This window comes from Geotrypetes seraphini, chromosome 1, assembly GCF_902459505.1.
Source record: "Geotrypetes seraphini chromosome 1, aGeoSer1.1, whole genome shotgun sequence".
NCBI classification, from domain to species: domain Eukaryota; kingdom Metazoa; phylum Chordata; class Amphibia; order Gymnophiona; family Dermophiidae; genus Geotrypetes; species Geotrypetes seraphini.
In genome coordinates, this window is record NC_047084.1 from 155,578,287 (window position 1) to 155,601,348 (window position 23,062).

At 43.6% G+C, this 23,062-nt stretch overlaps 1 protein-coding gene across 4 annotated transcripts in view; it reads left to right on the forward strand.

Moving 5' to 3' along the window:
• The window catches only part of ARHGAP10 (Rho GTPase activating protein 10), a 520,437-nt gene that overhangs the window by 147,103 nt on the left and 350,272 nt on the right, over window positions 1–23,062 (forward strand). For all 4 annotated transcript variants that reach the window (XR_004539086.1, XM_033940409.1, XM_033940432.1 and 1 more), the window contains 3 exons: window positions 13,516–13,611; window positions 13,698–13,759; window positions 20,813–20,884. Coding sequence is in view for 3 of the 4 variants with exons in the window: in XM_033940409.1 (XP_033796300.1) it covers window positions 13,516–13,611; window positions 13,698–13,759; window positions 20,813–20,884 (230 nt within the window). In the remaining variant the exon portion in view is untranslated. The remainder of the gene's footprint in view (window positions 1–13,515; window positions 13,612–13,697; window positions 13,760–20,812; window positions 20,885–23,062) is intronic.

The window sequence follows — 23,062 nt, forward strand, 5'->3', positions numbered from 1 at the left end:
TTGCTTTGAAGAATGCTGGTGTAGAAGGACCGAGGTTGAAATAGACACTAGAAAATGACATGGGATTATTTCCCGCGGTTATCCACGGGGACGGGAACGGTGATGAATTTTGTCACCGTGTCATTCTCTACCCCACACCAACCCCAAAGTTCAGTCTTAACAAAAGCCATTCACAGTCTCCGATCAGTTTGTTTGGAAATATCTTGGGGTTGACTTCTCATTAGCTTTGTTTCATTCAGACTAGAGAATGACACGGTGCCAAAATTCATCACTGTTCCCGTCCCTTTGGGAAACAATCCCGTGTCTTTCTTTAGTGTCTATCAAGCCTCAGTCCTTCTATACCAGGGGTGTCAAAATCTCTCCTCGAGGGCTGCAATCCAGTCGGGTTTTCAGGATTTCTCCAATGAATATGCATGAGCATACATTGAAAGCAGTGCATGCAAATAGATCTCATGCATATTCTTTGGGGAAATCCTGAAAACCCGACTGGATTGCGCCCCTCGTGGAGGGACTTAGACATCCCTGTTCTACACCAACATTATTAGCTTTTGAGGGTCAATGGTTGTGCCTATTTATACTCCGATTCTTTCCGCTCTCCTTAAAGAATGCCATGGAGATGATTTCCCATGGTTATCTGTGAGAGAACGAGAGCCAGAAAGCCTTGAGCATGCTCAAGGCCCAGCCTAGGCAAGAGGCGGGATCTTTCTGTCAGTCGCACCAGCAAGCACCAGATGGGGTAAGGAGCTTGTTTGGGAGGGAGGGTGGGCGGATGCTGCTTCCAGCACTGGGGTGCAATGCGGTTCTCACGGGGGGGGGGGGGGAAGTGGCGTTCACGGGGGGGGGGGGGGAGGGTGCGATGCCAGTTCGGGGGGTGTGATGCCGGTTGAGCAGGGGAAGGTACTCATTTATCGGGACATGCTCGATTTGCGAGTTAAGGTTTGCGGGAGTGTTTTGCTCATCTTGCAAAACACTCGCAAACCGCGTTACTTGCAAACCGAGGTTCCACTGTATTTTGGTTTTTATCATTAAAAAAAAAAAATAAATCATGACTTAGATATCATCTGAAGAACATGTATTGAGTATAAATTATGCTAAAATACTGAACATTCTAGAGCAGGGCTGCCCAAGTCCGGTCCTCGAGATCTACTGGCAGGCCAGGTTTTCAGGATATCCAGAATGAATATGCATGAGAGAGATTTCCCTGCACTGCCTTCTTGGTATGCACATTTCTCTCGCATATTCATTGTGGATATCCTGAAAACCTGGCCTGCCAGTAGATCTCGGGGACCTTCTTCAGCACTATGCATGTCACCTCTGATTAAAAGGCGCTTACTGTTGAAAGGTGTAAGAAATTAAAAAAAAAATAAATGAACTTAGGAATTGTCATCGTCATACAAGAAAGAAACTGAGGCACCCATTGAGAACATTTGCCACCTCTGATTATACAAGAAGCAGTTTGGCCGACTTCCAGAGTAAAGTTCTATTGTATCACATGCCAAGATAATTTTAAAGTAGAATATTATTTCCTGTTTACAGATTATCTCTACGATTCTAAGTGAATACAAATAATATACATTTCTGAATAAATAAACACAATAATCTGATTGAAGTTGTGTTTGTAGTGTGACCCAGGTTACAAAGTGCCCTAAGCACGAATGGCATCCTCTTGTGTTCTGCGCTTTTGAAATGCCGAGGTACCATGTGCCCCAAATATATGCCATGAGGTACATGCGAGAGAGAGAGAGACTCTTTCCACAGAGAATGGTCAGAGGGAGGTGGCGGAGGTTACATTGTTCATAAACTGAAGGATAGGAGTAGCTTGATAGTTAACGGCAGTGGGCCGAGAATCTGGGGAACTGGGTTTGGTTCCCATTGCAGCTTCATGTGACTCTGCTAGAGAATGACACGGGGACAAAGTTTGCCCCCATCCCTGCCCCGTCCCCGCAGGCTCTGTCGTCATCTGCACAAGCCTCGAACACTTAATGATTTAATATTTAAATCTTTTTATTAAAGTATAACAAGGGTACAATTGTTTATGAATCACACGTAAAGTCTTCTGTGGTACAGCATTCCCAAAAATGTGGTTGCTTGCATATTTACCGTATTTTCACCCATATACCGCGCACCCGTGTAAAACGTGCACATGGGTATAGCGCGCAGGGAACACAAATTTATGTAAAAAAAAATGTAATATAGCGCGCACACGCGTATACCGCGCATGCTAAAACCTCTTCCCGCCTACTCCGAACCGGCATCCTCCCCCCCCGCTTGCTTACCCGAGAGAGCATTTTTTTTTTTTCATTCAAATCCGGCATTCCGGAGAGAGCGAGACCAGAAGGCTTTGAGCATGCGCAAATGCTCAAAGCCTAGTCCAGCCCGGCGCAGGAAGAAGGAGGATCTCTCTCGCACCGCACCGCCCAGCCCAGCCCAGCCCAACCCAACGAGGGAGGATCTTCGGGCACTGGCACATCCTGTGCATTGGTGCTGGTGCCGGTGCCCAATCGGGTAAGAGATGTTTTGCAGTGCTGGGGGGGATGTAGGATCGCGGGGGAGGGGGGGGGTGACGTGAGCGGGGGGGAGGATGCTGGTTCGCAGGTGGGATGCCGGATCGGACTGAAAAAAAAAAAGTTGTAAAACGCGCTCACGCGTATAACACGCAAGGTTATGCACGGTTTGTAAAATCGTGTATAACGCGCGCATTAAATGCGTGAAAATACGGTACATCATCTGGGTAGATAATTGGATTGTCTTTCAGACCTGGTTGTAGAAGAGAAACAGCACTGTGTAGTGGTGGAACAGGAAAATGTGTCTGAAATGTTGGAAATGCTCCTTGATGCCAGCAATAGTGGTTAGAACTACAACCTCAGCACCCTGAGGTTGTGGGTTCAAATCCTTGTGAACCTGGGCAAGTCACTTAATCCTCCAGTGCCCACCGCTTTGGATGTCAGCTTTGAAAAGCGACAAAAAGGCGGTATGCAAGTTCCCATTCCCTTTCCTTGTGACCCTGGGCAAGTCACTTAATCCTCCATTTTCCCAGGTACATTAGATAAGAGTATGAGCCCACTGGGAAAGACAGGGAAAAATGCTTTGAGTACCTGAATGTAAACCACTTAGGCTATAAGTGGTATAGAAATACAGTGGTACCTCGGTTTACGAGTGCACCGGTTTGCGAGTGTTTTGCAAGACGAGCAAAACATTCGCAAAATCGGCGCCTCGGAAACTGAGCGCACTTCGATTTACGAGCGCCCCCCCCTGCGAACTGGCACCCTCCCCCCCCGCGATCCGGCACCCCCCCCTGCTGCCATCGGGCACCCCCCCCCGCCGCGACCTGAGGTCCCCCCAACCCACCCGAACGTGCAAATCTCATGAATATTCACTGTGAATAATCTGTAAAGGGCATGCATGTATGCAGGGCATGGGTGGGTCGTACACTGAGGCACTAAATTTAGAGAATACTTTAAGGTGCGGGCCCGGGTGCTAACATTTGCACCTGAGGTTTGCATGGTGAAAATATTGGCATCCAAATATTGGTGCCCAAATGCCAGCTTAGGCCGGGTGTCCAGATGTAGTTGTAGAATACTATCATAACATGCAACTTTTGGGCACCTTAATTTTTAGCGCTCTTCATAGAATTGCCCCATGTGACCAACATAGCAAGAGTTCAAAAGAGGACTGGATAAGTTCCTAGAATAATAATAATTTTATTCTTATATACCGCCAAAGCCATATAAGTTTGAGGCGGTTTACAGCAAGAGGCGATGGACAATCAGCGAAGAGGTTACAATCAAAGTCAGCAATACAATCTTACATAATAAAGAATGTGAAAGCTATAAAGTTCTTAGGGTTACTGGACTGAATAAGCAGTGCTGAGTAGATTCTTAGTTAACAAATCGATTGAACAGACTCGTTTTTAATAGTTTTCTAAAATTGAAGTAGGATGAAGAGAGCGCGAAAACATTACTAAGCCAGTCGTTCCATTTGCCTGGCTGGAAGGCAAGAGTTCTGTCCAAGAATCTTTTGTAGTGGCAGGCTTTTATTGTCGTATAGGTGAACAGATGTATTCTTCGTGTGGGCCTAAGATAACTTGCCAGATTGAAGTGGGAAATCAGGTAGGTGGGGGCCAGACTAAATATTGATTTATAACATAGGCAAGCGAACTTAAACAGGATTCGCGCCTCTAGTAATTAGCCAGGTAGACCCGGGAGAGGAGTTGTTCATCCCTGGAAATGAACTATAAGAAATAGTTTTAATGAATTAATTTAGATTGGATTTATTTACCTTTTTACAAAATGCTGTTAACAAAATTGTAAGTTTTTATATTAAACTGTACTTGCTGTACATTACCTTGAATGAATCTCTTCATAATAAATCTCAATAAATAACCCAAGACGGTGTACAACAAGAATAAGATGAGTGTAGGCAACTGACAATTATAGTAGTAAAAGTATTCAGGTAAGAGTACATAATATCGCATAGCACGTTAATTAAATTATCAACACAATACACAATAAGCCATTCGAATAGACAGCATAGGACAGTGTTCTTCAATGCAAGGCCCTGGGCCAATGGTGGTTCCCATTGTCTTTTTTTTTTTTTTGGAGGGGGGGGGGTTCTGCTACTCTGCCTCTCCACCCAGACTTTGGACAGAAAGAGGAAAGTGCTGCATGCTTGGAAATGATCACAACTTTGAGGGATCCATACCCCCCATGAAGTTTAAAGCTGGACTGGCGGGGATGGATAGCATTACACTAGTCAGCACTGTCATGGTCCCGCATGGGAAGATATTTAGTGGCTCTCCTTTAGCTCAGTGGTTCTTAAACCTGTCCTAGGGGACCCCTAGCCAGTCGGGCTTTCAAGATATCTCTAAGGAATATGCATGAGGCATCTATTTTTTGTAGAGACGCCTTAAATGTATCTAGTGTTTTAAAGGCCTACATTTAAGGCATCTAACTCGTGCCTAGGCACGCCTAAGGACACTTCCAGCGTAAGCCACCCCTATACTGGCCTTAGACATCCATAGGCGTACCTAAGCGCTTCCATAAGCACGAATCAGATGCCTACATTGTAGACATCATTTGTCATATCGATTAAAAAAAAAAAAAAGAAGTGTGTCCTGATTGGTCTGTTAACAGCGGTAAGACGCCTACTGTTGCCTACAGTTGGAACACTGTTTTGAGAATTGGGCTCTGAATCCTTAGGAGCACTGCCATTTAGGCCAGGGTTCTTGGCCTAAATGAGTACGCTTAAGTTAGACACTTCTTGGAGCCAAAGTCAAACCATGCCCAAAATCCACCTCTAACCATGCCCGCTTTCTGGTAAATGCTTCGTAGTAGATGCCTACTTCGAAGTGGTGGCCACCTACAAAGTTAGGTGCCTATCAGCTTATTAACGTTTTAACATTTCTTTTTAATGGCACTTTTCAATTAATGGTGCCAATTAAGCCTAATTGAATATTTAACCTTCTAACTGTAGGCGTCTTTTATAGAATCAGGGCCAAAATGTACTTTCAAAGTAAGAGGATAGTTTTGCAGTTGAATGTTCTTTGTAATAATAAATAAAATAAAAAATTGGATACCATGATTTGAATATTTGCTTTGGCCAGAGTGCATCGATGAAAGGTTCCATTGTACACAACTTGTTTAATAGAGAAACTATTTTCAGCCGAAGAGTCACTAGGAAATAATAAGATCCCACTTCCAGTCACACTTACCAGAAAAAAAGTAATGGAACAAACACAGGCATTTGCTTCTGCCAAAAAGCAGAGCTATTTTCTGTGCTGGTGTGCCTTAAAAGTTCCACTGTGCTGGATACACTCATGAGTTACACATGGGGCTCCCTTTACTAAGGTTCGCTAGCTTTTTTAGCGCACGCAGGAAATTACCATGTGCTACGCTTCTAGAACTAACGCCAGCTCAATGCTGGTGTTGCGGTCTAGCGCGCGTGGCAATGTAGCGCGCTATTCCGTGCGTTAAAACCCTAGCGCACCTTAGTGAAAGGAGCTTATAGGCTGAATTCTTTTGTATCTGCTCTCTTTGATAAAATCCAGCTTGATGTGCGTGTGGTTTCAAGGTGATGTTATTATTTTATTTTTTAGAATTTTCCAGAATCGTACCTTCTCAAACCCACGGCATTTTCAGAAACAGCTGGGCCCTGGGCTCCAGGCGGTCTAATTTTTGTGGCTCCAGGCGCTTTCAACAATACTCAGATGGAGCCTTCTCGCAGAGATCCTTCCAAGGAGCCAGAAAGAGATTCTCAGGTCCCAGGCAGAGCCATTTCTTGTTCTGCTCGAACCTCCAAGAAAGCACGATGTTGCCAGGTCCAGAGCAGTTCCCGTAAAGATAGAGTGGGTGGCTCTCAGAGTACGCGAAGGCCTAGGCATAGATCTCATCAGCTTGTTGGGTGCTGGAGATCATTCGGTCTGGTTTGTGGACTCCCTGACAGGGCGACCAGAGAAAGCAAGCAAGGTCGCAGCTGCAGTTCAGAGGCTGTTAGATATTCAGGCCATAGAGTTTGTGCCACCTGTAGATTTGGGCTCGGGCAGATACTCCATATACTTCGTCTTGCCCAAGAAAGTCTCAGACGATTGGAAATCCATTCTGGATCTTACTCATGTCAGTGCAGCATTGAAAGTGTTGCTCTTTCACATGGAGACAGCTCAATCCATCATAGTAGCAGTGGCACTGGGGGAATTTCTGGCCTCGCTGGATTTGACAGAGGCCTACTTGCCACGTTCCCATCTTTCCGGAACACAGAAAGTTCCTGAGATTTCATAACCTGGAAAACCATTACCCTCTTAGTATTTAGGTGGGTGGAGTTTTGTCTTCAGGTGCTTTCATCAGCACATGTAGTGGGAGTGGACAATGTCTAGGCCAATTTCCTCAGCAGACAGATACTGGATCTGGAAGAATGAATGCTGCCAATGGCAGCTTTCCAATCCATTGTTCGGTTTTGGGGGCCACCCAGTATTTGATCTGATGGTGATAACAAGAAACAAGTAGGCGGACTGATTCTTCATTCAGTTGAAGATCTGAACCTGGAGGCGCAGGACTGGATGCTCTGGACCAGCCATGGCCGAAGAATGATCTCTTGTATATGTTTCCTTTATTTCTAGATATTTATTTCAGTTTCTGTAAATCAGGTTGATATGCAAATCTCCTTATATGTGTACCTTGCAGTTTCTTTTTCTTTGATTCCTCTGTGCTGTGGGCAATGACTCTGAAGTGCTTTGGGTATTTTTCCTAACTATGGTTTTTTTTTTATTAGGTTTGAACACTCAAAATGTTTCTGTTTCAAAATGATTTTTAATGTACTGTTTTTGGAAATCAAATTTTTTTTTGTTCTATATTGTTCATATTTGTGAACAACACAATGCTTCAAACAGGGATATTCCATATTCTTTGTATTAGGTTTTAAATTAGTAGGGAGGGAGGCTAAAGAATGTTACCTACCCTCTCACATTGCCATAGCCACCTTAACTTATGTAGCTCCTCCCTAGGGGGAAGTGACACAGGAGGGGTGGAGTCAGGAAGTATAAGAGGCAGGGCTAGAGGTGGGTTAAGGGATTCAGGGAGTGGAAGGAAGCAGTATCCCCCTGGTATATGCCTTGAATGCAACAGCTAGATATTCTGCTTGGCTGAGGTAGGCCACTGCCTTTTGATAAATACTTGCAAGCCTTGTTCTGAGATCTGGCTGGTTACCGGACTGAGAGAGATTTTTGCAAAACTGTGTTTGGGGCATGGCAGTCACAGGCCCCGGGCTGTCTTTTAGGTTCTGTCAGCCACAGGTCCTTCTCAAGACTTTTGCTTATGGTTTGATATATTTATTTATATCCCACCCTTACCCAGAGCGGGTTGCAAACTTACATACAAAAATACGTACACAAATACATACCAGATCAGCAATAAATACACCCAGAAAACAAAGCGAAAGATACAAACAATAAAATACATAGGCGACCAGCACCTTACTGTCGTCATCTCCTCTTCATAAATAACAGAGTCTCATACCTTGTATTTCATCTGTCAAAAAAGATGCCGTTTCATCAATTTTTAAAAATTTTGTATATTCTATGGAATAAAAAGACTGTTTCCTTGCGTTCCTGGCCCTGTGAAGTAACAGGACCGGGGTTTTGAGTTAGTAAAGAGATTTTGTTTTACCTTTTATGAATGCGTCTGGCTATGTTTGTGCCAAAACTTGCTCGCACTATTACAGTAACATCAAAAAGTGCACGTGAAGATCTCAGCAGAGTTCATTCTATCTGCAACGTGCCTGTCTTCACAAGGAGCCATAGACTAAAGAATTTGTAGGCTTCATTTAGTTAATTGGCACTATTGCCTCTGTTTCAAGGGTGGGCAGCCCATCCTTGAAAGAGCCAATCTCTAAATGTGGATATTTATTTCTCACAAGGCCCCCTGGGACAGAACAGGAGCTTAGCCCAAATAAGAAGACTGGAAAGGGCTGCCTACTGTCAGAATAGTGGCTTGATGGTTTGCTACTGAGAAAGTATCCCATAGTTTTGACCTTCAGGCCTATGCAGAGTTCTTGGGATTTCTTTTCCCTTTTTGCTGTGATTGTGGGAAAGGTTATAAAAACACAGATGGGAAGTTTAGTTCTGGGGTCCTGTCCCTGTGAGGTTAGACCAATGTTATTGGTTCTTTTTGCTCCCTGCAGGGCAAGTTGGAGGGGAGGGGAGAAGCCTTTTGGTTGGGTCACTGGATCAGCTGCTTTCCCAGAGATCTTGGCAGGTGTTGTATAGGAGGTAAAGTCCTTTTATGGATTAAGAGCTGTTGAAAGACAGAAAACAGAGTAGGTTTAAATCAGGGATCTCAAAGTCCCTCCAGTCGGCTGAAATCCAGTCGGGTTTTCTCGATTTCTCCAATAAATATGCATGAGATCTATGTGCATGCACTGCTTTCAATGCATATTCATTGGGGAAATCCTGAAAACCCGACTGTATTGCTTTAGTTAGATTGTGAGCCTTTGGGACAGTAAGGGAATTTCAAAGTACCCATTCTTTATTTATTTATCTTATTTTATTATATCCTTTATTGTATATTTAATGTATATTTCTCTGTAAACCGCTTAGAACTTAACGGATTTAGCGGTATATAAGAAATAAATAACATAACATAACATAACATAACATATTGCGGCCCTCAAGGAGGGACTTTGAGATTCCTGGTTTAAATGGTCAATATTCTCAATGGAGAAGAGTAAATAATGGGGTTCCCCAGAGGTCTGTGCTGGGGCCGCTGCTTTTTAACATATTTATCAATGATCTAGAGCAGTGTTCTTCAACCACCGGTCCATGGACCAGTGCTAGTCCACAGAAATTTCCTGCCGGTCCACAGGGCCAACGCGTGCATCAGGCCCAAAACAGTGTCTTCAACCGCCTGTCCACGGTGCGATCGATGCGGCGTTACTTTTGAATCAGCTCCCTCTTCCTAACTGATTCAGTGCACAAAGCCACGGGCAGTGGCTCCTATGGGCATCCTGCGCCTGAACTGGAAGCCTTCTCTCTGACATTGCAACATCAGAGGGAAGGCTTCCAGATGAGGCACGGGACGTGCAAGGTGCAATTAGTACTATTATGGGGGCAGGGTCTGGGGTGGAGATTGGGTAGAGATGGGCGTTGTCTGGCCCATGACTTAGTCCCATGTTCTTCAACCGCCGGTCCATGGACCGATGCCGGTCTACAGAATAATTATTTTATTTCTGCTGGTCCATAGGTGTAAAAAGGTTGAAAAACACTGATCTAGAGCAGTGTATCGCAAACGGTGTGCCTCTTGTGTGCCATGACACACTGGCGAGGAGTTATCCACGCTGGCTGCCTGCCTACAGGACGTGCCTGTCGTGGTGAGAGGCATGTCCTGTAGGAAGAAACCCTGCACAGATGACTCTTCTCCTGGCCGACGCCTCTCCTCCTCTCCCTGCACCTCCTGGATCCCTCCACAAGCAGGTTGTTGTGTGAGAGCAGGTACTTCCCAAATCTGACATGATACATAAAGTACCGTATATACTTGAATATAAGATGATCTGAATATAATTCCAGATTCCCTTCCCCCCACACAAAAAAGGTTGACTCAAGTATAAGCCTGGGGGAGGGTGGTGGTGGTTAATATTCATGTGCCTTACTCTGCTAGGATCTGCACCCAGCCCTCTTCACTCCCTGCCTTGCTAGGCTCTCCTCCCTCCCTCCCACTGCATCCTGTCCCCCCTCTCTCCTGATGTCCTGCAGGCCTCCACTGAGCCTTCCCTATGACCTGGTGGTCTAGTGGTTGGCCGGGACAGGAGGAATCCTTCCTGTCCCGGCTGACTCTGACAGTTTTTTTTACCTCCCTCCCATCTCCCCCCCTGTACCTTATTGAATCCCTTGTGGTCCAGCGGTATACCGGGCAGGAGCGAGCTTTCTGCGCTCCTGTCCCGTATTGAGCCCTTCACTGAATGGCTGCCTCAAGTTTTCATGGCCCAGCGCTGTACTGGGCATGAGTTAGCTTTTTGCGCTGCTGCCTGACCCTGGGCCACTTCCTGAGTGACTGCTGCCAGTTCTCACGAGTCCTGCGAGAACTGGTAGCAGCCATTCAGCGAGTGGCTGATCGCCAGGGAAGAGCGCAAAAATCTCACTCCTGCCGGCTACACTGCTGGATTACAACAATTTGCAGCAGCCATTCAGCGGGGCTCAGCATGGACAGGAGTGCGGAAAGCTTGCTCCTGCCCGGTACACCACTGAATCACCAGGGATTCAAAAAAAGGGGGGGGGAGGGAAGAGGGAGGTAAAAAATATTGTCAGAGTCATCCAGGACAGGAGACGGGAGGGATAGACCGGAGACAATAGACGGTAGACCCGGTGGATGCCTACAAGAAGTTTGGAAGGGGTGTGGGGGTGGGAATTGACCCAAATATAAGATGAGACCCCCATTTTTGGGCCATTTTTTGGCCCCCAAATTTTGTTTTGTATTTCTGTTCTTGTTTTTCAAACTTACCTGAGGTGATAATGGTAGAAACAGGAAGCATGGAAGAAGTAAAGGCAGAAGCTCCTGCCATTGCTTAGAGTACTTAGGCACTGGAAGCAGATGAGAAAAGGGAGTTGGTGGATGATTATGGGTGCTGGGGATGGGTAGAGGGAGCCAACAATGGGACTGGGAGAAGTGGACTGACACTGGCAGATGCTGGTGGATGGGAGAAGATGGCTGATGCTTGCAAGTGCCTGAGGTGGGAATGGAAAAAGGAGGCTCATGCTGTGAAGTGAGAAGGAAGAAGAGGATAGATAATGTGTGTGGGGGAAAGCATGGCGAAGAAAATGAGGATAAAGAGCAGAGGGATGAAGGCTTGGGTAAGCAGGAGGAAAGGCAGGGTAAATGTTATGTTTTATGTTTAAAGATTAGTTTGTGGAACACCTTAGTTTTGATTTTGTGTAACGCCTCCTCAGGAGTGTCCCTGGATTTGGAGGCTGGTCTGACAGGAGCCTTCAGGGACAATCTAATCAAACGAATAGAATGCAACAAACACGGGCAGAACAAAAAATGTCTAACCAAGATTTAACTTTCTTTTGTTAAAATGTGAGGACAAGGACCTCAAACATCCAAACTGCGGGACGCAGCCCGAGTCTTACTGGGGTCATGGATATTATCACTGGTCCTAAAAAAAACCTCACTGAAAAACTTTATACTTTTATTATTTTAATGACTTTTTAAAAAAATATTTTTCTAAATATATTTTGAAATGGAATAGTAAATGAAGCAGCAGAAACATTTAGCTTTTAAACATCCAATGGAGATTCAGCCGTTTCACAAGTGGCTTCTTCAGGGGTTACTATTTCATTCATTTACAAAGAATCACTGTTATGCAGCAACGTTCAGGCTGATAATGTTAGCCTGAACTTTGCTACATAACAGTGAGTCTTTGTAAATGAAATATCATTAAAATAATAAAAGTATGAGGTGTTTTAGGACCAGTGATAATATCCATGACCCCAGTAAGACTCGGGCTGCGACCCGCAGTTCGGGTGTTTGAGGTCCTTTTCCTCACATTTTAATAATAATAATAATAATAATAATTTATTTTCTTATATACCGCCCCACCAACAGTTCTGGGCGGTTCACAATAAAGAAGAACTGAAACAATTCAGCGCAAAAATTTTTTTGTAAAAACAGTATATCCTACAGCGGTCAAATACAATAATGAATAAAATACAGTTTAAAATATACTAAGAAAATGAAAAAGAGAATAATAATAATAATAAAACAGTACATCCTGCAGCGGTCAAGATACAACATTAATTAAAATACAATTTAAGATAAGTTGAGAATTAGAGAATAAAGAAGGGTAATAATGGAATTGCATCTCTATTAAAATCAACTTTCTTATTTATCAAACAGATATGTTTATAATGATTTCGTAAGGGCTCCTTTTACGAAGCCGCTTTAGCGGTTTTAGCGCATGCAGCTTTTTAGTGCGGGCTAAACCCGCACTACGCGGCTAGAACTAACGCCAGCTCATTGCTGGCGTTAGTGTCTAGCGCGGCCTGCAGTTTAGCGCGTGCTATTACATGCGTTAAACCGCTAATGCGGCTTCGTAAAAGGAGCCCTAAAAGTTTTAACAAAAGAACGTTACATTTTGGTTAGACATTTTCCGTGTTTGTTCCATTCTAGGAGCCTTCAGAGGCCAGCTCTGATGAATGGTTTAGCTCTGGGACAAATTTCCCCTCCTCGTTCTTCTTCTACTACTACTCTTTATTATTTCTGTAGTGCTGAAAGCGTATGCAGCGCTGTACATTTTAACATACAATAAACAGTTCCTGCTCAGAAGAGCTTGCAATCTAATTTAGACAGGACATTTCAGGGTTGGGGAGATGAACACTGCTAGGGATGGAGCACGACGTATTGATTCAGGCAGCCTGTTCCAGGCATACAGTGCTGCAAGAAAGAAGGGACGGAGTCTGGAGTTGGCAGTGAAAGAGAAGGTCACAGATAAGAAAAGTTTCTGCCTTTCAGGAGTCTTGTAGATACAATTAGGCCAGTGGTTTCAAACTCGTGGCCCGGGGGCCACATGCGGCCCGCCAGGTACTATTTTGAGGCCCTCAGTATGTTTATCATAATCACAAAAGTAAAATAAAACAGTTTCTTGATCATATGTCTCTTTAGCTATAGATTACAATATTATTATTAAGATGTAGCCAAAAGGAAAGATTTATAAACTAAGAAGAGTTTTACCTCATGCAAAATTGTCATTTCTTTAATAAGACGTTAACTATTTTTTTCTGCAGCCCTTCAAGTACCTACAAATCCAAAATTTGGCCCTGCAAAGGGTCTGAGTTTGAGACCACTGAATTAGGCTGTATGAGGTGGGGTGAAGAAGCAGGGGGGGTGGAAGCAGAAGAAATGAATGACACTTTTATAGAGGAATATCATTGAGCACTGAAGAACAGATGAGAACTGGCGGGTGAAGTTGTGGGATTCCAGATTTTGAAAGAGAAAACTGACTGCTGGTTAACGGTTTTATTGCTTTCCTTTGCAGATCTCTCTGCCGCCCAGCAAAAATTTGCCCACTCTCTCCGAGATTTTAAGTTTGAGTTCATTGGCGATGCCGAGACAGATGACGAGAGATGCATAGGTATGTGTGCACAGCTTACTAAACTGAGCTTGCGTGGTTACTTCTGCTGTACTTTCTGAATCATCTCTCCACTCTTATATTTCCAGATGCATCCTTGCAGGAATTTTCAATGTTTTTAAAAAACCTGGAAGAACAGAGAGAAATAATGGTGAGTTAATCTGTATCCAACCCAATCTTTAGTTTTATATACCGATTCCTCCCTCAGTTAACAAGATTTCCTTAATCAAGTGGAGAGAGAAAAATAGTCTTTACTCTAACCATTCATTTAAAGCAGGTGAATCTATCAAAGATTTCTGAAAAAAGTAAGTTTTTAACATTTTCCGGAAAAATGGTATTTGAGAGAGTAATCTAATCTCAGATGGAAGCTCATTCCAAATTTTTACAAAATGACTGAAATTGGATATACAGTGCTCCCCCACGAATTCGTGGTCCGACTTTAGTACAGGAAGAGGTGGTCGGAGCATACCACGAGTGATTTCCTTCACTCGCCAGCGCTCTGGCTGCCCTCTCCTGTCTCCCCTGCTAAAAAACCGTATCCGCGGTTTTTCAATATTCGCGGGGGGTTCCTGGAGCAGAACCCCTGCGAATATCTGGGGAGTACTGTAGTTTTGTTTCTCTTAATAATAGCATATGCAGCTGTTGCTATAGATTTGCATATGCATATGCTGTAGATTTGCAGACAAAAATGGAGCTAAAACCTCTCTAAAACATCGAGAGGAGAGTGATTAGAGAAAATATCAAAGAAAATATACTAAATAATCACTCAATTATAAGTAAATAGGGTGCTTATAACCATACAACTGTTCATAGAGTTTTCTGCTCAGAGAAATGGAGGTGATAACAGGGAACATCCCAACACTACCACCTCACCGCCCAATCGTTGCTTCAACTCTAGAAGCCTGTTGTAAAATCTGACAGTATTTGAAAAGTGCTCAAAGCTACTTCTATTTCAAAATAATAGACATAATGATTTTAGTCTGGAACAGCAAACTTATCCAGACTAAAATCATTATGCAGAAAACTCTATGAACAGTTGTATGGTTATAAGCACCCTATTTACTAACTAAACTAAACTAAACTAAACTAAACTAAACCTTAAGTTTATATACCACATCATCTCCACAGATGTTGTGGAGCTCTGCACAGTTTACAAGAACTTAAAATATAGGAAGAGAAGGAAAAAAAAGGTTTACATGAACTTATATATAGAAGAGAAGAGTAAGGGGGGATAGAATTACATTTTAGTGAAAAGCCAGGTTTTCAGTTGCTTGCGGAATAATTGGAGGGAGCCCAGGTTCCGCAGCGGGGTAGTAAGATCATTCCAAAGACCTGTGATTCTGAAGAGAAGGGATTTTCCCAGTTTGCCTGCATAGCGAATACCGTGTAGAGAGGGGAAGGATAATTTATACCTTTGGGTGGGTCTGGTAGAGTCAGGACTTGAGGAGTTATATGATAGTGGGATTAAGGGAGGAAGGATGCCGTGAATGATCTTAAAAGCCAGGCAGGAGCATTTGAAATGGATTCTGGAAATCACTGGGAGCCAATGAAGTTTGGCTAGGAGTGGGGAGACATGGTCAGACTTGCATTTTGCAAAGATCAACTTTACTGCAGTATTCTGGATTAGCTGGAGTCTTTGAAGACTTTTTTTTGAAAGGCTTAAGTAGATGGCATTGCAGTAGTCTAATTTGGAGAGGATGATGGATTGGACAAGGACGGCGAAATGTTGTTGGCGAAAATAGGATCTTACTTTCCTCAACATTTGGAGGCTGAAAAAGCATGATTTAGCCAAGGAGTTGAGGTGGTCATTGAGGGAGAGAGAAGAATCGATAATGATGCCAAGGACCTTGCTTGAGAACTCAAGCTGCAGTGCAGCGCCTGAGGGTAGTGCGAAGAGGGTGGGCAGGTGTTCTAATTTACTTATAATTGAGTGATTATTTAGTATATTATTTAGTATATTTTCGTAGATTTGCAGACAGCATTTGAGAGTTTTCAAAAGCACTTTTAAGCAGCGAATAGCTTTCTGTTGTGTGTACAGTGGTGTGTGGAGGATTGGGCATGGTCTTCTGCCTCAATTGAAGTAATGACTCCCTTCTACTAAAATAGCACACGCTCCCCAAAGGAGAAGAGGATAGAGTGCAAATAAGTCCCAAATTCCCTGTCAGTGCAAGGGCTTCACAAACAGCCCAACCAATGTGAAGGAATATAAAGGTTTTGTATGCCTAGGATGAGATTCATCCCCGGAGAATTTCCCCACACCTGTTTCACTTAAGAAATTGTTTGTGTGTGTGGGGAGGGGGGGGAGCTCTGAGGCTTTTCCCTTTATATTCCTTCCCATTGGTTGGGCTAAGATTTTTGTGAAGCTCTTGTACTGACAGGGAATTTGGGACTTATTTCCACTCTATGCTCTTCTCCTTTGGGGGAGTGTGTGTTATTATTTTAGTAGAAGGGAGTTGTATCTAATATTATATTGTCCTTTCACGCTTGTGTTCATTCGTTCTTCAACTGAAGTAATGGCAATAAGGGCCGGATTCTCTGAGCTCCAACACCATGGTAAAAAAAATACCGTGGTGGGAGCGATTTTTGTTCTATGGGTGATTCTCGGCACAATAGCATGCAAATTATATGCGTGCTATATGTGCAGAAAATCGCTGGTAAAGGGGGAAGAGTAGCTGTGCTCTAAAGAAAAGCACACACAAGAGCTACGCCTATTAAAAAAAAAAAAGCTGGAGATACCCCTGCCCCCCCAAACTTCGGAGTACTTTTTTTTGTGATTGGAAGCAGAGATGCTCACTCCCTCTTGCTACAGGGTCTGGGGGATTCCCCCGACAGCAAGCTCCCCCTGTCTGACAGCCCCCATCAAACAAGCCTGATGGTCTAGTGGGCGGTCCTCCCGTACTTTTCTTCGCAGACTGGCAGGAGGGATACCTGCATGGTCGGGGGGGGGGGAGGAGAGAGTGGGCATCCCTTCTGCTGCTCTTCAAAGAAAAGGTACAAAAGGGGTTGGAGGGGGTACAGCCCATTAGACCATCAGGCTTGTGTGGTGGGGGGCTATCGGGGAGGGCCCCCATCCTTGCGGCAGGAGGTAGTGGGAATCCCTTCAGTCCTGCCGATCTTATCATGAAGTTGATGGGGCATTGGCAGGGGGTGGCAATGGTGGGGGGGGGGTCTTATCAGTGGGGGGCGGCAATGGCGAGTGGGTCATTAGACCACCGGGCTTTGTTTTTGGTTATTGGGGCCATTTGTGTTGGTGGGTCTGAGCTTTATTTTCCTGTCAGTGCCTGAGCCAATCTGCGCTCAGGCACTGACAGGAAATTAAGGCTACGACAGCTTAGACCCTGCTGCTAAATATCGTCCCCGATTCCACGTAAATGGAGGGGCGTTCCCTTTGGGGAATCACCTAGGGAGCTCATTTTAACAATCTTGACCTCATTATACTACATTATAATACAGTTTTAATATTAACGACCTCATTGTATTACATTTGCATAATACAATTAGAGGCTGCCAGAAAGCACGGAAAAGACCATGGTTTAGCGCCATCGTTAAATGCACGGCAAGTTCTGAGAATCTTCTTCTAAGAAACATCTCACAGATAGGATAAGAATCGAAACCCATCTACCTCAACAATCAAAAATCCCCAGATAAAAATCAGGAGAAGTGGGTAGCACTACAGAGTTACTAAAAATTACCAAACCATAAAAATTTTATAATATTTTATATATGTAGCCTCAGTGCAATAGTCAAAGCTAACAGTGCTCTGGCGAACCAGTACTCTAGGCTTAACCCGTTACCTTTGACAGTGGCAAATAGTTGTCAGTGAGAGGTGCAATGTGGACTGTTTCTGTCATATATCCACCTTTCAACAGACCTAGATTAATCTGGATTAGAAGTTTATTGGTAAAACAAACAAACAAAAAATTTCAGTTAATCTTTGTTGGCGTTACTTTCCACCAGAATGTTTGAGAGGAAATAAGAGCAGTTCTATAACTGTGTGCCTGCTGTGGTTACGTGGAACTTGCTTGCAGTTATCATGGGCGACGTCAATTATCGGGGGATAGATTGGAACCTAGGCACCTCTGGCTGCAGTAGGGAGACCAAGTTCCTGGATGCTGTAGGCGATTGCTTCCTGGAACAACTTGTCAAGGAAAATACGAGAGGAAATGCAATTCTGGACTTAACTCTAAATGGACTATGAGGACTGGCACAAGGTATAGAAGAAGAAGGGATGCTGGGAAATCAGTGATCACAATATGATCCACTTCAACCTGGACACAGGAACAAAACATTGATCCAGAACGACGGCCACGGCAGTGAACTTACAAAAAGGGAACTACGAAGGGATGAGACTCATGGGTGGGGAAGATGATAAGCACTGTAAAAACGCTAGAGCAAGCATGGTCCCTTTTTAAGGATACAGTCACTGAGGCGCAAAATCAATATATACCGCGTATCAACAAGGGTGCCAAGAGGAAAGAGAACAAGGAACCAGCATGGCTCACTGTAGTGGTGAAGGCAGCGATCAGAGACAAGAAGACTTCATTTAAGAAATGGAAAAGGATGAAAATGGATGAAAACTGGAAAAAGCACAAACAACATCAAAGCGAGTGCCATGAGGTGGTGAGAGGGGCCAAAAGACACTCTGAAGAAAAAATAGCCAAGGAGGCAAAATATTTTAAGCCATTCTTTCGATATGTTAAGGGGAAACGATCCGCGAAGTACCAGGGAATAAAGGGAGTACTGAAGGAGGACAAAGCCATCACCGACAAACTGCACACATTTTTTGCGTCTATATTTACTGTCCGTATACATTCTCTTCCCTTGTAAACCGCTTAGAACTGTTTGTGGTATGGCGGTATATAAAAATAAAGTTATTATTATTATTTACTGAAGAGGATTTATCCAATATACTAGAAGCCGACAGGCTATACGCAGGAAATGAAGATGGGAAACTGACAGGGTCAACAGGTCAGTCTAGAAGAGGTATGCAGGCAGATTGATAGGCTTAAAAATGATAAATCCCCAGGACCGGATGGCATCCATCTGAGGGTAATCAAAGAAGTGAAAGGGGCTATAGCTGAACTGCTTTAAATAATAGCCAGTCTGTCGATCAAATCAGGAAGGATTCCGGAAGACTGGAAAGTGGCAAATGTTATTCCGATCTTCAAGAAAAGTTCAAGGGGAAATCTGGGAAACTACGGACCGGTGAGTCTGACTTCAGTACCAGGAAAGATGGTAGAGGTGCTGATAAAGGACCGCACATTGATCACCTTGACGGATGCAATCTGATGAGGACCAGCCAGCATGGATTCAATAAAGGAAGATCTTGCTTGACAAACTTACTGCACTTCAAGGGAGTAAACAGGCAGATAGACAAGGGTGACCTGGTCAACATTGTATATCTGGATTTTCTGAAGGCATTTGACAAGATCTCGCATGAACGACTACTTCAAAAAATTGCGAGCCATGGAATCGAGGGTGATATACTCAGAGATTAAAAACTGGTTGGCGGATAGGAAACAGAGAGTGGGGGTAAATGGACAATACTCTGACTGGAAAAGCGTCACAAGTGGAGTTCTGCAGGGTTTGGTACTCGGGCCCGTGCTCTTAAACATATTTATAAACAACCTGGAAATTGGTACAACGAGTGAGGTGATTAAATTTGCGGACGATACAAAGTTATTCAGAGTAGTGAGGACACAGAAGGATTGTGAAGACCTACAACGAGACATAAACACGCTCGAGGAATGGGCCGCAAAATGACAAATGAGGTTCAACGTGGATAAGTGCAAGGTGATGCATGTTGGTAACAAAAATCTTATACATGAATGCAGGATGTCTGGTGCAGTACTCGGAGAGACCCCCCCCCCCCCCCAGGAAAGAGACTTGGGAGTATTTGTAGACAAGTCAATGAAGCCGTCCGCGCAATGCGAGGCGGCGGAGAAAAAGGCGAACAGAATGCTAGGAATGATTAAGAAAGGGTTCACAAACAGATCGGAGAAGGTTATCATTCCACTGTACCGGGCCATGGTGCGCCCCCATCTGGAATACTGCGTCCAACACTGGTTGCCGTACATAAAAAATGACATAGTACTACTTGAAAGGGTCAAGAGAAGAGCAACAAAAATGGTTAAGGGACTGGAGGAGTTGCCGTACAGTGAGAGGCTAGAGAAACTGGGCCTCTTCTCCCTTGAAAAGAGGAGACTGAGAGGGGACATGATCAAAACATTTAAGATAATGAAGGGAATAGACTTAGTAGAAAAAGAGAGATTGTTCACCCTCTCCAAGGTGGAGAGAACGAGAGGGCACTCTCTAAAGTTAAAAGGGGATAGATTCCGTACAAATGTAAGAAGATTCTTCTACACCCAGAGAGTGGTAGAAATCTGGAACGCTCTTCCGGAGGCTATTATAGGGGAAATCATCCTCCAGGGATTCAAGATAAGGTTAGACCAGGAAGTGATTTCAGAGGGGAGCCAGGCCGGCGCGAGTAGAAGGTGGAGAAGTTGCTTGCACTGGTGAAGATTTAAAGAGGTACCGTGTGGAGGGGGTGAGGGGTGAAATGAGGACGCTGGTGTGGCTGGAAGTAAGGAGGTGCCAGTGCCCCCACCAAGACGGCACCCGGGGTGGTTCACCCCCCCCCCCCTGTTTTTACTACGCCACTAGGTGAAAAAGTACCCATCCCAGAAAGAATAGCATAGGAAGAGATGGAGCCATTACTTGAATGGTCAGAAAAAACAGCCTAGGAATGAACTATTGTTCCTTGCCTCTGGCTTCCTTAGACGGTGGTTTCATTCTTGCCAACTTTAGCAGCCGTGGTGTTTTTTTAAGAGTTCACTGTGCATTGTGTTGTGTTACAGCAGAGGTGTCAAAGTCCCTCCTCGTGGGCCGCAATCCAGTTGGGTTTTCAGGATTTTCCCCAATGAATATGCACGAGATCTATTTGCATGCATTGCTTTCATGCATATTCATTGGGGAAATCCTGAAAACCCGACTGGATTGTGGCCCCTCAAGGAGGGACTTTGACACCCCTGTGTTACAGGGATTCTCTTCTTTTCTAGAAAGCATGTTTCCATTTTAAAATGCACAATTTGCTAGTCTGATTTGGACCACAGTTTTTGCTTTAAAAGTTAAAAAAAATATTTCTTGTTGTCCTTATTTTTCATGGATAAATGTAATTGTATGCATTTCTTCTATTATTTTCCAGGCTTTGAACGTAAATGAAACCTTGATTAAACCTTTGGAAAGATTCAGAAAAGAGCAGTTGGGTGCAATGAAGGTAAGAGCTTGGAAAGAGGAACTCAAATAATGCAATCACATAACCGGGAGGCCTACAGCTCCTTTCTACTTTCTGTATTAGCATTTGAGCCAGTGATCTATGATTCTGATAACACAGATGCGATCATTCTCCAGATAATACAGAACACCGCTGTAAAGATTATATTCAATGCAAAGAAATCCGACCATGTTTCCCCCCCTTTTGCAAGAAGCCCACTGGTTGCCAGTGGAACACAGAATCACTTACAAAATTCTTCTGTTAACATTTAAGACCAGACAAAACAATCAACCCAAATGTATTAATCTTCTTACCCCTTATAATCCTTCTAAGACTAAGATCGACAGCCAATAGCCTTCTTTCTATTCCGTCACTGAAGTATATAAATACAATGAGGTCTACTATCTTCTCTGTCACTGCCCCCTCTCTTTGGAATAGTATCCCAAATTACTTACGCGAAGAATCAATTTTAAGACGAAGCTAAAGACATTTCTCTTTCTTGATGCCTTCGAGGCCTAACTGTCCTTTTAAGGGCAATTGAGTGCAAATACTATTGAGTTCAACAATATTTATAGCAGCCCCTCCTATTGTTTTTTCCTTAATTGTTCTCTTTTACTTTGCCTATTGTAGTTCTTGCCTTTTTTACCTTTTGTTCCTGTTTGTCTTTGTTTTTGTAAGTCTTCGAAAGTTATTAAAAGTTACAGTTTGGTGATGCAATGTCAGCTTAAACTTGTATTTTAGCTAAAGTATGTTTTTATGACTTTGTACACCGCCTAGAAGGCTGATTGGGCGGTATAAGAAATTTTAAATAAACTTGAAACTTGATTTGAATCTACTGAGGTCCTTTCTATAGGCATTATCCTATAACCTTGTCATTGCCAGTGCTGTTGTCTAAGGATGGAATCTTGGTAGTAATATTTATTAGCCTTTTGGAGAGTAATTTTATAACAGATCCTATAGATGGGGAGATCAAATAGGTGCCTATTTTGAGGCAGTAGAATGGGGTGCTCTACTGGAGCCAGAGCTGAGCAGTATTTTGCCCAGAACAGTAGAAGCACCTAGAACGTTTGGGTATGGGGTTGCAGTGTGGTTTGTTGGGCCCCTCCAACCCAAAACGTTTTCAGCTGTCCTGTTGCCGCTCAGTAGGAAGCCCAGAGACTGAATGCTGTTGCTGAATAATTATGCAGCTGCTTACATGAACCCTTGAGAAAGCCAGTAATTGTGGCGAAACGGGTCCCATCGGGCTGTGGCGGCCTGCAACATTTAAGATAAGTACCTGGAAGATTTATTTAATACCATTCACATGAATATTGTTTTAATGAAGATTTAATGGAGAAGATTTTAAGATAAATCATCAATAAAACAATAAAAAATTATTATAGGTAAAAAAAATGAATAAAATAGGAAGGAGGAGGTTTTTCAGGATCAATGAATGAAACGTGGCACCTTGTTAGACTTGGCTGAGGTTTATTCCCCGTCACCAAGCAGGTCTCTGAGATCCTTTTCTTCTCCTTGTTTATACCCCTATGCTTTGAAGAATGGGATTTTTTGTCAGTTTGGAGCTTTTTATTGTTTCAAGTTTAATAAAAATTTGTATACCGCCTATCAGTCATCTAAGTGGTTTGTACATAATAAAATAGGGTAACATACATTAAAACATACAGGACCTACTGGAACGATAGGATTAAGGTAAAGAATTACATTATAAAATAGGAAAAAGAGCCATATAGGGGAAATACAAAAGGAAGGGAGATCAGTTTTTATGAGCCATTTGGTTTTACGGAGCTTTATCCAGCAACGGATCAGTAGATAATCCATGAGTTTTCCCTGAGGAAGACATTTGTCGAAACACGAACCATGTTGGGTTCCCTGTTTTTAGTGGATTGGACCATAAAGTCCAGCTCAGGAACATCAACTTTCCACATTCTTTTTGTTTTATCATATATTTCTCTACTTTGGATTCATTGGGTCAGCTTCCTTGGTTTCATTTCTGTATTTATAACCCATCCCTCTGGAGTTACCGTATTTTTCGCTCTATAAGACACACCTGACCATAAGATGCACCTACATTTAGAGGAGGAAAACCCAAGAAAAAAAAATTATGAACCAAATGGTGTACCCTGTCCCAGCCTGCCACTAGACCTGCCCTGTCCCCTGTCCCCCTTCTAGTGGCCTAGTGGT